The 14501-nt window shown below is 30.8% G+C and overlaps 1 protein-coding gene across 1 annotated transcript; it reads right to left on the minus strand.

Annotated features, from left to right (window-relative positions):
- Positions 1 to 1226: 1226 nt before the first annotated feature.
- On the minus strand, positions 1227 to 5683 carry LOC133788889 (vesicle-associated membrane protein 714). Its single transcript, XM_062226528.1, has 4 exons — positions 5335 to 5683; positions 3701 to 3891; positions 3044 to 3207; positions 1227 to 1722 (listed from the first exon to the last, which is right to left on the minus strand). The coding sequence occupies exons 1-4, from the start codon at positions 5549 to 5551 to the stop codon at positions 1632 to 1634; spliced, it is 663 nt and encodes a 220-aa protein (XP_062082512.1). The 5' UTR covers positions 5552 to 5683; the 3' UTR covers positions 1227 to 1631.
- Positions 5684 to 14501: the final 8818 nt, after the last annotated feature.

A 14501-nucleotide genomic window follows, 5' to 3' on the forward strand; every position in this document is an offset into this window, starting at 1 on the left:
CCCAAAATATACATCATCATCATCTTCTTTTTCTTTCTCTTCTTCTTCTTTTCTTCCTCCTCTCAAGTCTCAGTATCCCAGATTTCTCGTCTTACACCATCCAGAACCAAATGCGTGAACAAAGGCAAATATCCCCTTAAATAATTTTTTTTTTTTAAAAAACGAGATCTAAGATGGAGTGAGATGCATAAAGTTTAAGAGAGAGATACTTAGAGTTTGAGATGGGGAGGAAGATGTCAAAGAAGAGTTTGAGATGGAGAAGGAGGGGAGGAAGATGTCAAAGAAGAGTTTGAGATGGAGAAGGAGAGACGCATAAAAGTTGAACCTTGCCAGGTACTAGCCCGTCACCAGAGTGGGTCACATTGAACGAAGAGGTATGGGCATCTCGTTGACTGAAGTTGGACATTGCCAGTTCGAGTCCCTGTCGAGTTCCTTCAAATGTTGTTTATTTTATTTTTTACTTTTATTTTTATTGTTAGATTTAAATGTGTGCAGAGTCTGTTTGATTTTTTGATTGAGTTAAATGTGATTGAATATTTTGATTTGTATGTGTAGTGATGAGTGATTTTTCCTTGGTTGGATTCTTGATATTTTGAATAAAAAAAAGTGTTTAGTTAGTAGGAAAGTGTGGGAATATTTTAAAGAGAGATTATTTAGTTTTTTATTGATTGTTTAATTATAGATTTAAGTTTTATTTTTATAATTTAAAATATTTGATTTGATTTTAATTATAAAAATATACTTTTTAACTATTTTTATTTAAAATAATTACGGGAGATGAGCGTAACAATAACACCTCAGCTACATCACACCACGTCAGGGCCACATACGTACCATTAATGGTCGTGAATGGAACGGTGTTAATTGGAAGTTAGGTAGTTTCAACGCAAGAAAAAAAATATTGAATGTAAAAATGCAACACTTTCAAAACTTTGGGTACTTGGGCAGAGTCATTCTCTCTCTTTTTGTTATTCTACCAAATTCATGTAGCTACACAAATCTATGTTTGTCACCCGGAACTTACCTTTAATTTAGACAACGTTTTACAATCCTTTAAGCTACGTTTTCTCTGTTACCATTGGATTGTAAATTATCTAGTGAGACAACGTAGCTTAAAGGATTGTAAAACGTTTACCGTTACAGAAAAATTTTCCATTCATGCTGATCACGTATTTACCAATCATTTCATCAAAAAAAAAATTCAAATCAAGAACCAAAGAGAGCAATTAGCAAACACGAGGAAAACTCAATCTGCTCGAAAATAGAAAACAGAAACAATTACAATATGAGCCAAAACGAGCTAGTCAATTATAATACAAGTGCAATAAGCCATTTTTATTTCTCGATACTAGACAATATACTACAATCTGGGCACTCTCAATTCAAAGAATATAGAGATCATATGTTAAGCTTCATAAAAGAAATAACTATTAATCACTCAAGTGCAAAAACAGATATAGAGAAATCTAGACATTTTTCGAAACCTCGGTAGTAAAGATTATTATATTCCCACCCTATGCAGACCCCAAAATTTTGGATGAATGACTAGTGACAGAATACCCACTGACAGAAATGAGATGCATCAACTCAGGAGTCATTGTTGCATACCTCGGCAGAAATTTTAACATCACTTAAGATCTGCAGGAAGGTAGAGTGATGCCTCCACAACAAGCAGCAATAATTATATATAGCAACAGAACAATCAAGCAAGTCAACAGGGCCCTGCATCAAATTACAAGTTTCAATGTTATTAATGAAAATACCCAATGGGTACTTGCAATTCACATTAAATGCCAAGACAGTAGTTGAGATAAATGTTTACATAATTTTTATCACTTAACCAGGAAACAAAATTGCCAAAGAGCTATATCTTTTCCAATCCATAAATATTACAAAATCAAATATTATGACTAACATCTGAAGCCACCACAAGTTCTAAATATGTATAGCAGTTGGAGCAACCATAAAGTGATTGTCCAACAGTAAAAAGTGAGCCAAAAAGCCACTTCCAACGGCTGTGGATACAAAATCTTTAAAATATGTATAAAAGCTAAAAGACACGTGCAAGAAGTTCTTTTCAAAAATAATATGCAAGCTTGGGGATAAGGAGAAGGGATAACCTAAGAGAATATGGTTAACATCTTTTATAATACTCAATACAAGAGTAGACCTAACAAGTAATGTAAATTTGACCTCAAGCCAAACCCCAACCCCCCACCCCACTTCCAAAAATGGTTTAATTAGCACTGGGATAAATATAATTATGTTTAATTAAGATCCCCCCTTCTGTTTGACAGCAGAAGCATAACCTCCGTGAAGAGGTCAAGATTTGGAGAATCTTCAACACAAAGTCAATCTATCCTGCAGCTTCTAAAAGACATTAGGTGATGTTTGGTTCAGTATATACAAATTAGAATGGTAGGAAGAGAAGAGCAGTAGTTGAATAGAATTAAATTGGTTATGGGAATAATGTATCATTGTTTAGTATGATATTTGGAATCGACAAATAAATATTTTTGATTAGTTGTTGGAATGGAAAGTATTATATCGACAAAATCGTCCTCATTTTAAGAATTCCTTTATACATTTTTAAAATAATGAAATTTAGTAGATTTAAAAGTTATTATTTTATCTAATTAATAAAGTTCACTTAAAGTAGATATTAATAATTCATTGTATCATTAGAAAATATTATTATTATTATTAAGTTATTTAAAAAGTATCATTTAAATTAAGAAACTAATGATTAATTATATAATTGAAAACTATTCAAATAAGAAGGGTAAATTAGGAGTTCTGTAGTTACTAGTGAGGAATGGAAAGTGCTTTCCACTGGGAGAGAATTGGAATAACAATTCATTTGAACAATGGAATTGTGATTCTATGGGAATAAAAATTCTCTTCCTCAATTTTCAAACCCGTTCCATTCCAAGAGAAATTCCAGCCAAACAAAAGTTTAACTCATAACATTCTTTGGAATGAATGTTAATTATAACTTTAAATGCATTTGTACCAGCCTACCAGTTGATCATAGAATACTTACAATAGCTTTGCATTTTTCATCCAAAGAGCTCGTCGAAGACGCTTAGACTGTTTCCTGAAGTGAAATGCACCATCTTGCATGGTAGCTGTTTTATCAACAAGAAGCTCAATGCGATCGCCTCTCTCCAATACTTTTTCTATGTTCTCAACCATTATAGTTCGAATCTATATAAAAGAATTGAGAACTCGTAAGAAGAAAATAATCAAATATAACAATTACAGCATATAATAACAAGTATAAAATAGTATCAAAACTGTTATGAACTCTAAAGAATCTATAAAACTTAGTTGCAGTAATTGTCAAGAAACATTATAATGAGTGTGTAGACATTCAATTTACAATAATAATTAAGCATTTAACCAATAGCCCTTATCAATTGTTATCAAAATTTCTATGGTCACAATAGAAAGAGAAATAATATTTCAATAAATAGTGTCATCAAAATCACAATGTAATCAGACTTTGGTAATGGCTGACACTAAATTTTAGGGCGTGCAAAATTAATAACAAAGAACCTGGAAATGAAATAACAGGAGTTTAAATGATAGTTCGCAATTTACTCATCTTATATGTATCATACCATTAATATTTTTCTAGAAAGCTTGGGTGCATGCACGATGAAATGGAAAATAAATTCCAACAACAACAAATACTTGCCTCACCAACTTCACCTCTGACACGATTGAGGGTATCAGCACCAGGATTGCTGGAAAAAAATTCCATCTGCTGATGCAAGACCCTTGAAAACTCATCATTCATTGCATAAGCAGGTGCATTATTGGCCACTTTGCCATAATTTTTCATAAATCTCATATGAATATCTTCCAAATATGAGAAAGGTATTCTTCCTGCATAAATAGATGCGCGAAAATACTGTAAATATACAATGATAAAATGGAAACTTTTTTAATCTGGTAAGGAATTTAACAGAAATGCTTAGTATCCGTATCAGGAATTGCTGAGATGCAAAAGATGCTAAAAGCTTGAGCACTGAAAAAAGGTTGCATCATCAATTGCTATGCAAAAAACACAGTTATTGATGCTACAAAATGTAAGGAACAAAAGAGACAGAGTAAATAAAATGTCAGATCATCCAAAAATGTCTAAGTTGTATTTCTTTAAGAAACAACATTTGTATTAGCAAGTTGCTGCCTTGAACTTTTTAATTCATTAGCAACTGGCTCGAGGGTATAGTACTAATTTTAACTAAAACTCGTCAATAAATACCAACTAATTCAGAGTATACCCACACATGTTAAAGCAAAATATAAGAAATATACTTGCCTTAGCAGACCAATATACAGATAGGAAATGCATAGATTCAAAGTCCGAGTCGTGATCATACAGCGACACAATCAGTCTCCTCATGGCTTAGTAACATCACGTATAAAATATTTCCACTGTTAATAAATTAAACCATAGCCAAAAAGCTAACACCAAGACTTCATAGTGCAAATGAAGCTGATACATCGCTCCCTTTTTTTCAATTTTTTTACTAGTTTTGAAAGTGATATGCCTCCTGTACTTTTGCAGGGAATATGCTGTGCACTGGTATTGATGAAAAATTACAACCAGACAATTTTGTATTGATCCATCCAAACATTTCCATGTAATCCCAATCTAACCCAATTTAAAAATCAAGTACACGATGTGTTTGGGTAGCATTCAGCTTAGGCTCAAATAGCTAAAGCTTAAGACTATCTAATTTCGCTTAGAACAGCCCAATTCAGTAACGCTGTAATTATAGCTCCATACACTTCTAGGATACAACACTTTCTCTTGCAAGTTGAACGGGAACTTAAAATTCTATAACATGCACAATGATTATCATGATCTTTCTTATCAGAAGTTATCATGACTTTAAACATAACTTTCAACTTTCTAACATTTGTCTACCCTTGCCCTCTATTCTGGTATATGGACGTCTAATGGGTGTCAGAAATTGTTCCTTTACACAAAATGGGTAATCTTCAAGCATGCGGAGGAGTCGATGACTATATGAATGCATCTAAATCTTATTCCATTCATATAATGTAATCTATCTGTGGTGTATTGCAGCTCCAGAGACCATTGTGATAGATTTATCAATTATAGGCCAACCCAAGGACATCAAATCATATCAGCAACATAAACCTAGCTCCAAGTATAAACCCAACAACATATGACTCTGTACGATTTGAATTCTCAACACTATTTGAATCTCAAATCATAATTGATCCCATACTCAATTAAGCATATAAATCAAATAATAAAACAAACGAAAAACAGAGAAAGGAGAGGGAGTTACGCACTGCCGAAAGTATCGTTGGCCATACAGAGGAAAGTGATGCCATCAACTCTGAGTATGTGAAAAATATAGCGATCTTGAGAGAAACAGAGTCTGGAATCGGCGTCGGCCGGAAGCTTCTCGATGATCCGGCGAGCGACTGCACCAGTGTTTCCAGTGACGGCGCTGAACTCCGCGAGCACCACAGTCCCACGAGCCACCAGGGCGTAGAGAATCGCCATAGAAAGAATCGCAAGAAAAGAGAGAACAAAGCCTCTTTTGCTAGTTCGACCGTCTTCCAAGTCTCATGGAAATTAAATTTGGGAAAGGGTTTTTCTTTTCAATTTATTAAATGAATTTTTTCTCGTGTTTATGTATTTTGTTTTGGATATAAAAGTTTTATTGTTTAATTTTCGAGCTTTCTTGGATAGATTGGATAGAAGAGATTATTCCTCTTATATGTATTTATGAATATATTAACCTTTATCGAATTAGTTATGTGCGGGATTTAAATTTTAATTTGTTTGAAAAAGGGAAGTTATTTCGTTTTTTTTAATGAAACACCAATATATCATTGATAAAATACTATTATAAATATTATATATATATATAGGAGAGAATTCTTAGTGGTAGGGCTTTTAGTGTTCTCGACCCGATAACAGTTTTACGCGCAATTTTCTTTTATGACCATGTATACTGTAGCTATTTAGAGCATCTGCAAATTTTCAGAAAATTCTGAATAGGTTACAGTAGCGAAAACTAAGTTCAAACATGTTGTTGCACGCGTGACTAATTTTTTTTATGCGCGTGGAAAACAGCATATTTGAACCTAGTTTTCGGTACTGTAAACTATTCAGAATTTTCTGAAAATTTGCAAGATGCTCTAAATAGCTACAATATACACGATCATAAAAAAATCGCGCTGAAAACTATTTACGGGTTGAGAAACACTAAGAGCCCCACCAGTAGGGCTTAAAGTGAAGCCCCTATAAGAGACCGTGTACATAGGACAATTCTCTTATAGGGGCTTCACTTGCAACCTGTAAACAGTTTTCAGCGCGATTTTTTTTATGACCGTGTATATTGTATCTATTTAGAGCATCCTGCAAATTTTCAGAAAATTCTGAATAGTTTACAGTACCGAAAACTAGGTTCAAACATGTTGTTTTCCACGCGCATAAAAAAAATTAGTCACGCATGCAACAACATGTTTGAACTTAGTTTTCGGTACTGTAAATTATTCGGAATTTTCTGAAAATTTGCAGGATGCTCTATATAGCTACAATATACACGGTCATAAAAAAAAAATCGCGCCGAAAACTATTCACGGATCGATAATAGTGAGAGCCCTACCGATAGGGCTTAAAATGAAGCCCCTATAGGAGAATTCTCCTCTATATATATATATATATATATATATGATGTTCATAATAAAGAAGAATCACTAAGTTACTCAAATATTATATCAGCATTAATTCTTGATTATATTCAAAGTAGTTTTTTATTTCCTTAAGGCTTATGTATCTATATAAATAGGAGTTTTTCCCCTATTGAAATAAGACACGAGAGTTTAACTCTCTCTTTTCATCTCTCTATTTCTCTGTCAATTTTTTTCTTTATATTTTACATTTCAATATTTCTAATAGTTTTATAGCACGTTATCAGCACAATTCGCTAACTACCATTGTTTGTAGGTTCAAAATATTATTCACGAGTCTCTAGCCATAATCATTCCTTGAATCTGAACTTGACGATTCAATTTTCAGCCGCCATCATATGTTGATATAAAAAATCATCATCAAAACGCTAGTCATATTACATTGAGGTAAAAATATTTTGTTGCGAATGTATGTTTATATCATTATCATATTGTATATGAAATTCCGTTTTTAGTAATTACCAAATTAATTAAACCATGTGAATTAATTAAAGTGTGGAATGGTAATTAACTGTTTACACAGATTTCAGTTTTGTCGGGATAGAATCCAAACTTGTCACGACAGAAACTGTACACAATAAAAAGACAGTGCAAAACAATAAAGAACACAACGAATTTTTAAAAGGTTCAGAAACCCTTTCAGATAACCTACTCCTTGGGGCCACGCCCAGAGAATAAAACCAATTAATAAAGAATCACAAGTACAAAAACATTGACTTAAACAAAACAAGACTCCCTCTTGAGATTTGCCGCAACTTGTTGTACTTCTCTTCACTAATCTGATCTTGATTGAAACGCTCAACCACTTGAACTCCCTTCAATGGCCAGCGAGTGCTTGCATCCTCCCGACGCAAGGCTTGTAAAAATCTTCTCCCGAAGACTACAAACGTTGTGTTCAAATTACAATGTGTATTCACTCATGAACATGGTATAAACTCACCACTAAAAACTAAACACACATAATTCTACAAGATCACGTGAATACTTATGATCTTGAATACAAAGAGGAACTCTCACAAATATTACAATAAAGCTCACGAATAATGCACCAAAGAGTTCACTTTCCTCACTGCCTTTAGAGCCCTATTTATAGAGTCCTTTTTCGTGCTCACAAAGGCAGAGAAAGAATTCTTCTAATAAATGCAAGAATCATAGTAGTTATTCTTGATTGATGAAGAGTTGCCTTTTTTTTAGAAAATGTTGATCCGACAGATGTGATATCGGTGGGGACAGCTCAGACCTGTGTCGGATAAAAAACAAGCTAAAAAGGGAAACAATAATTAATGACATTAAGAACTAGTTTCTTGATTGCAATCCTTGAGCTGCACGAAAAATATATAAGCAAATATTCCAAAAACAACTTTGGGTAAGTACTGAATATTTGCAATATACTTTTTCCCTTTAAAAGCAAAATGAGACAATAAGGGAAACCAAAATTCACAAAAAAGGAAACCAAATATTTCTGAAAATTATAATAAGGGAAACCAAACATATCCGAAAAGTATAATAAAGGGAAACAAACATTTTCGAATATTATAATAAAGGGAAACAACTAAATCCACCAATTTATCTTTTAAGAAAAATATATTTCTATAAAAATGTCAATTATTGGATTTACAGTATATTTTGATAAGACTTGTATATATATGAGTTGTTATTTTACCATTATGATTGTATGAGATGGTTTAATAACTTATTATCATAAATATGGTTATATTTATATATGTGTTAATATTATATCACATGTTTGATATTGATTTCACTATATTATTTATTTTATAATTATGTTTCCATTAGAAATTGTAAACTCCTGTGGCATATTGAGAAGAAGAAAAATTATTTATTATAGATCTTTAATAACATCTTGCATATATCCTGAAGATTATGCAAATTGAAAAATGATATTAATCATTATAATTGATTGAGATATATTAAAGAAATATATATATATTCATGTATTATGTGAAAAAAAAAATATAATCACTAAATATATGTGAACATTCTCAGAAGTGAATGTTTCATATTTATCAAGAATACAATTAAATAACATTTAAAATATTTTATAATTGATACAATTAGAGACTAATTTTTGAAGTCCCAAAAGTATTTTTAGAAAATTGCATCAAAACATCAATTTATGAAATAATGAGAATATAATTGAAGAAAAATGCATATTAATTTAGTGAAAATACATTTGATTATTGAATTGAATATATATGAATTGTACAATTAAAAAGTTAACATGTATTTCAATTTTATTGTACATTTAAAATATTTAAACATCATTCCCTGAAGAAAAGGATAGAAAATGAAATTTTATTTTAAAGAGTATCGATATTCCATATTAATCATATTATCATATATGTAATTTTTCTTGTCAAAAGCAAGTAATGTATTTTTAATATTATTCCCTGAAGTGAATGACTCTTAAATAATTATTGGTGAAAAGAAAAATATATAGTCACTACTTATGTCAATTATTATTTTTACACATTCCCAAAAGTGAATGTGTAAATTATTAGTATTATAGTAAACTTTGTCATTGATCAAAATATAAATTATAATTACATTCTACAAAGTGTTATAAAGTCACAAAGATTATTTGAAAAGGTTCTTGATGAAACCTCAACACAATATATTGCTAGCTAAAGTTAAACATATATATCAATTGTACAATTTCTATATAATTGTGAATGTGGCTAAAAATGACTTATAATATGTACCGATCGTACATTTAATTACATAATATATCAAGTCATAAGAATAAGAAATTATTTATTTCATTAATAAATTTGACCACTTGTTGGAAAGAAATGAGAAAGAAAAATAAGTGATATATTCATATTATGATTATACTTATTTGGCTACAACAAACATGATTATTATCATTGTATATTAATGTTGCGATTTTTTAAGCTATGCAAGTGCACACAGTCGCAATTTGTAATAATATGGTAAAAACCAAGTATCGTCCTCAAGGACTGAATTCTCAATTACCAGTCAATTAATTTCTCTTTCTATTTGATCAATTAAAATTCTTGATTTTTGTAGACACAGCAAAGAAACTATAAAGTTCAGAAACAATAATTGAAAATTAAATGGAATAACAACTAATAATAAAACCTTTGATTTAACCACTGAAGAAATAATTAGGATGTTTAATCTCATCAACTATCCTCCCTATCATTCCCTAATGCAAAGTACTGAGTTCTTCTTCTTTTTGCCTAATTCAATTAACAAGTTGGTACAGCAGCCTATAATCATACTATGAATTATAAACTCAACCTAGGTGACAATTTCCTATATTTCTATGGTAAATTGAACCACAAAGGTAGCATTAATCTTGACAACTTAATAAACAGTTACACAATTAATATGGATACTTTCGTTCCAAATTAGAATTATGTCCAATATAACCACAACAGATTCAAATCTCACTTCTCAGATTTTGATTTAAAAACATATATATATATGACTATAGATGGCCAATCAATAATCAATCTATAGGAACAGGTTATATGGAATTGAAGAAGATTGAAGAAGAAGAAAATTGAAATTGCATTAGTTCATAATAGGGATTCAAGTGATTCAATTAAAAATCCTAAATAGAAAATTAGTTCATAATCATAATACTAATCACAACGAAAATTAAAGATAACATCAGAAAGTAGAAGAAAAACATGTAGATTGAATACTCCAAGCCTTCAGCCTTCAGCCTTCAAGCAAAAACCACTCCCGAATCCGTACGTCCCCTTTCTTCTCTCTTTTTCGACTTATAAAAACCTAGGATTCAATTTTTAAAAGAGGCGGGCCGCGGCTCTACATGCACCATGCCGCGGCCTGTGTCTAAATTTCTGGGCGAATTGTTCTCTCCATGCCGCGGCCCTAGTCAGCCATGTCGCGGCCCGCGTCTAAGAATTCTAGGTTGATGCCCATCTATGCCGCGGCCCTCTTTAGCCATGCCGCGGCCCGTGGTTCTCCTTCAAAACCGTGGTTCTGTTTCACCAGCTAGTCGCGCTCATGCCGTGGCTCTTAAGGGATTTCTCAATTTTTCAAGTTTTCATCCCAAAAATTCACCAACACTTCCAAATCATGTTGAGATCCATCATTTCTCAAAATATGTTGAAAAACTTGGTTATTTCTTCCCTTTCTTTGACATTTTCCTCCAAGTACTCAATTCTTCCTGATATTCACAAAGACAAACAAACAAAGCATAAACCCGCACTAAATGAAAGAAAAATGAGATAAAAGACTACTTAAAATATCACCTAGACATGACAAAAACTAGACTCAACAATTAACTTGAATGAATGATAAAGTTGTTTATATTTGAAAAATAATTGTGCTTTTAAGCAAGCACACCATTTGATAGAGAAAATTGTTAAATATAATGTTGTTGAACATAATATATTACAAGAATCAAATGGAGAAATCTAATTCTTGAAGAATCAATGTTTTTATATATTTTGAAGGATATTAAAATAATTTCATTATCTGGTATATAAACGAAAATGAAGCTTTTATAGCGGTTATGTATACGTTAAAAAATTTAGTATAGTGAACCTGAAGTTCATTAATCGAATGATCAATCATATGTAATAAAATGTATAAATTTTCCTAAATTTAGATGAAGAGTTAGAAGATTCTTTTTAATTCTTATATGGTGCTCAAGAAAATATGTATATATATTTTGTATATGGGAAGTGAAAATAAATTTGAATATCTTACATTTTTAAAAGAAAATTATATATATATAGTTCAACTAGTTTTTAAATGTTTTGTTTGTAAATATTTTAACTAGTGCAATTTTATTGTTAAATTTTTTACTACATATATATCATTTATAAAAGTGTCACTCATTAGAATGTTGGTGCATTCATTTCTCAAAAAATTTCATAATTATTTATAAGTTTAAATTTTTATATCTTCTTAAAATTATTTTGATATATAGTTTTTTTTTTCCAAAATGTACGAGAAAAAAGTATATGACGCAATCCAGACAGTATAAATTTACTCACATAAAGTGAAGACAAACCTGTAGGGGTACAAATAAATATTTGTACAAGAAAAGGTAATTCTAATGAGAATTTTGTATATTTGTACACAAATGAATTATTGTACAAAATTTGCATAGACAAGAGAATGATTAAATAAATGCATATACATATTGTTATGAGAAAATATAATCAAGATTTGATTATAGCCTGGAGTATATATGTTTTATGAGAATTGATATGTGTCATATAAACATTGCAACACAAATTATTTATTTGGAACTCCTAGTAATATGAGAATTTAAAATATGCCTTACTGGAAAAATTCCAGAAGAATTTAACATGTCTTATGAAATATAAATTCAAAGTCACGCGCATTATACAATAAAGATCTTTGTGTGGATTAAAGACATATAAGTGAATAATTATTTGAAATTACAAGTATGGTTGTCTATGCAATGTGAATTCGTAAATAATACGTTGTAAAAGGCTCTTGAAGAGCTTCTGATTATTTTATAAACTATTGAAGAAGGATTTCTTATTTCATCTTGTAGATTGGGAATTATTAAATATATTCTTTGTTTATAGATTAAATTATGAGTAGAGAAGTCCCGAAGAACTTTGTATGCATAAAGAATCATAGTGTATATGATCATATGATGTAGAAATTAAAGAAAATGTAACGAGAATGCAACGTATATATGGTCCCGAAGTACCATCTTTATTGCAAATAAAATTTGATATTATCGAAGATATTCATTCATGTGATCATATTTAAATTTCAAATTTTGGATTGAGCATAGTCATAGATAATAAATATCCACAAATATGATGCATATTATAACATTGTTGATATGATAAGATAATGAACAAGGTTATATATATGATTGATTTAATATGTTGTATAAATATTCATATTCCATTCTACACATATGCTCTAGAAGAGTTATAGTAAATTTGTGATCATAGAAAATTTATGGTGATTTATATTACGATGAAAATCATATGAGATATTTTATCACGAAAGTTACCATGGATATATGCATGAGGGGGAGATATATACGTGTTGCACTCTTTTTCCCTTAGTTCAAGTTTTGTCCCACTGGGTTTTCCTGTCTAATTTTTAACGAGACAACTTTAAAACATGCTGAGATACTTACAATTCATGAGGCAAGGGGAAAATGTGTGATTGAGATCAATGAAACAACATATTTGGGGAACATGTTGATTATCACCCAATAAAGAAATACCAACAATTCTCTATAAAGATAATGATGCATGTACTGCTCAACTTAAAGGATAATACCTTAAAGGAGATATATTTAAATACATTTCACCGCAATTCTTTTTCACACATGATCTTCAAAAGAGTGGTGATTTGATGTTCATCAAATTCGTTCAAGCGACAATCTTGAAGACTTATTTACAAAGTCATTACCAACATCAACGTTTGAGACGTCGATTAAAGGATCTTCAAGAGCGTCGAAATGAGGGGGAGTAAATAAACACTACACTATTTTACCCTTGGTTGAGTTTTTGTCCTACTGGGTTTTTCTAGCAAGGTTTTTAATGAGGCAGTTTTCATGGACATCCAAGGGGGAGTGTTATAAATATTATATATATATATATGTGGATGTCCATAATAATGAAGAATCACTAGGTTACCCAAAGTATTATATCAGCATTAATTCTTGATTGTATTCAGAATAGTTACCGATTTCCTTAGGACTTATGTATCTGTATAAATAGGGGTCTTTCCCCTATTGAAATAAGACACAAGAGTTTAACTCTCTCTTTTCATCTCTCTATTTCTCGGTCAATTTCTTTTCTTTATATTTTACATTTCAGTATTCTTAATAGTTTTATAACATAAACTTCTAACCCTAACTCATTTTTTATTATAAGGGAATGTTTGGCTAGTTCATGAGCATTATTATCATAGCAACACCTAAAAGGATAGCTAACAAATTTATAAAATTCCTATGAAAAGTCCCCACTAAGAAGAGAAAGTGCTCAGATGAAGTTGGATTCACCACTATTTTTGTAACATCTTAATTGTGGAAACTATTGAACCAAGAACAAAAGCCCAATGAATAATTAAGAAAAAAAAAGCCAAAGTCTCTATTTCTCTTAGTGAATAGTGACCTATAACTCCATTTCAAAAAAATAAAAAAAGAATAGTGACCTATAACATACTTTGCCAAACATAACAAGGATAACCATCGAATGCAGAAAAGATGGCTCCAACTCTACTAACTCCTCGAACAACATGTATGACAATGTCAACATTCATCATGAGTAAAAGAACAACATGTGTTGCAAGACTCATGTTGGACATATCTAAAGTGCCTCTAACATGTCATTGGAGAAATTGCTTTGGTTGTGGCAATTATAATGTCTCAACTAGTGAAAAGAAATGCAAATTTCAATTGTACCACAAAAATAACGAATAATTGATAACCAATAACCGATAAACAATGATGAATAATAAAGTTGTAGATATTTATACATATAAAAAAGATAAAATATATCTATTTGAAAATATAGAAAAGGAATCCCCAAAGTGAATACGAAACTATATCAATATTATTATTATTGTTGCTGTTATTATTATTATTATTATTATTATTATTGTAAGTATGCAAGTTATTGCATATATTTGTGAAGATTATGCATGTAACGACCCAAATTCACTAATAAGGCTTAAGGGCCTTGATTAGTGTGTCAGGAGGGCATTACTGGAATAATTGTGATTTAATG

Source organism: Humulus lupulus, chromosome 7 (assembly GCF_963169125.1).
Source record: "Humulus lupulus chromosome 7, drHumLupu1.1, whole genome shotgun sequence".
NCBI classification, from domain to species: domain Eukaryota; kingdom Viridiplantae; phylum Streptophyta; class Magnoliopsida; order Rosales; family Cannabaceae; genus Humulus; species Humulus lupulus.

Bases quoted from the DNA above. Each gene is read 5' to 3' on its own strand.
- LOC133788889 (XM_062226528.1), bottom strand. From the start codon at position 5,551: ATGGCGATTCTCTACGCCCTGGTGGCTCGTGGGACTGTGGTGCTCGCG. The intron at 3,208-3,700 runs GCAAGTATTTGT...TCTTTTATATAG, and splicing joins TCAGAGGTGAAGTTGGTGAG to ATTCGAACTATAATGGTTGA. The intron at 1,723-3,043 runs GTAAGTATTCTA...AATTTGATGCAG, and splicing joins ATGAAAAATGCAAAGCTATT to GGCCCTGTTGACTTGCTTGA.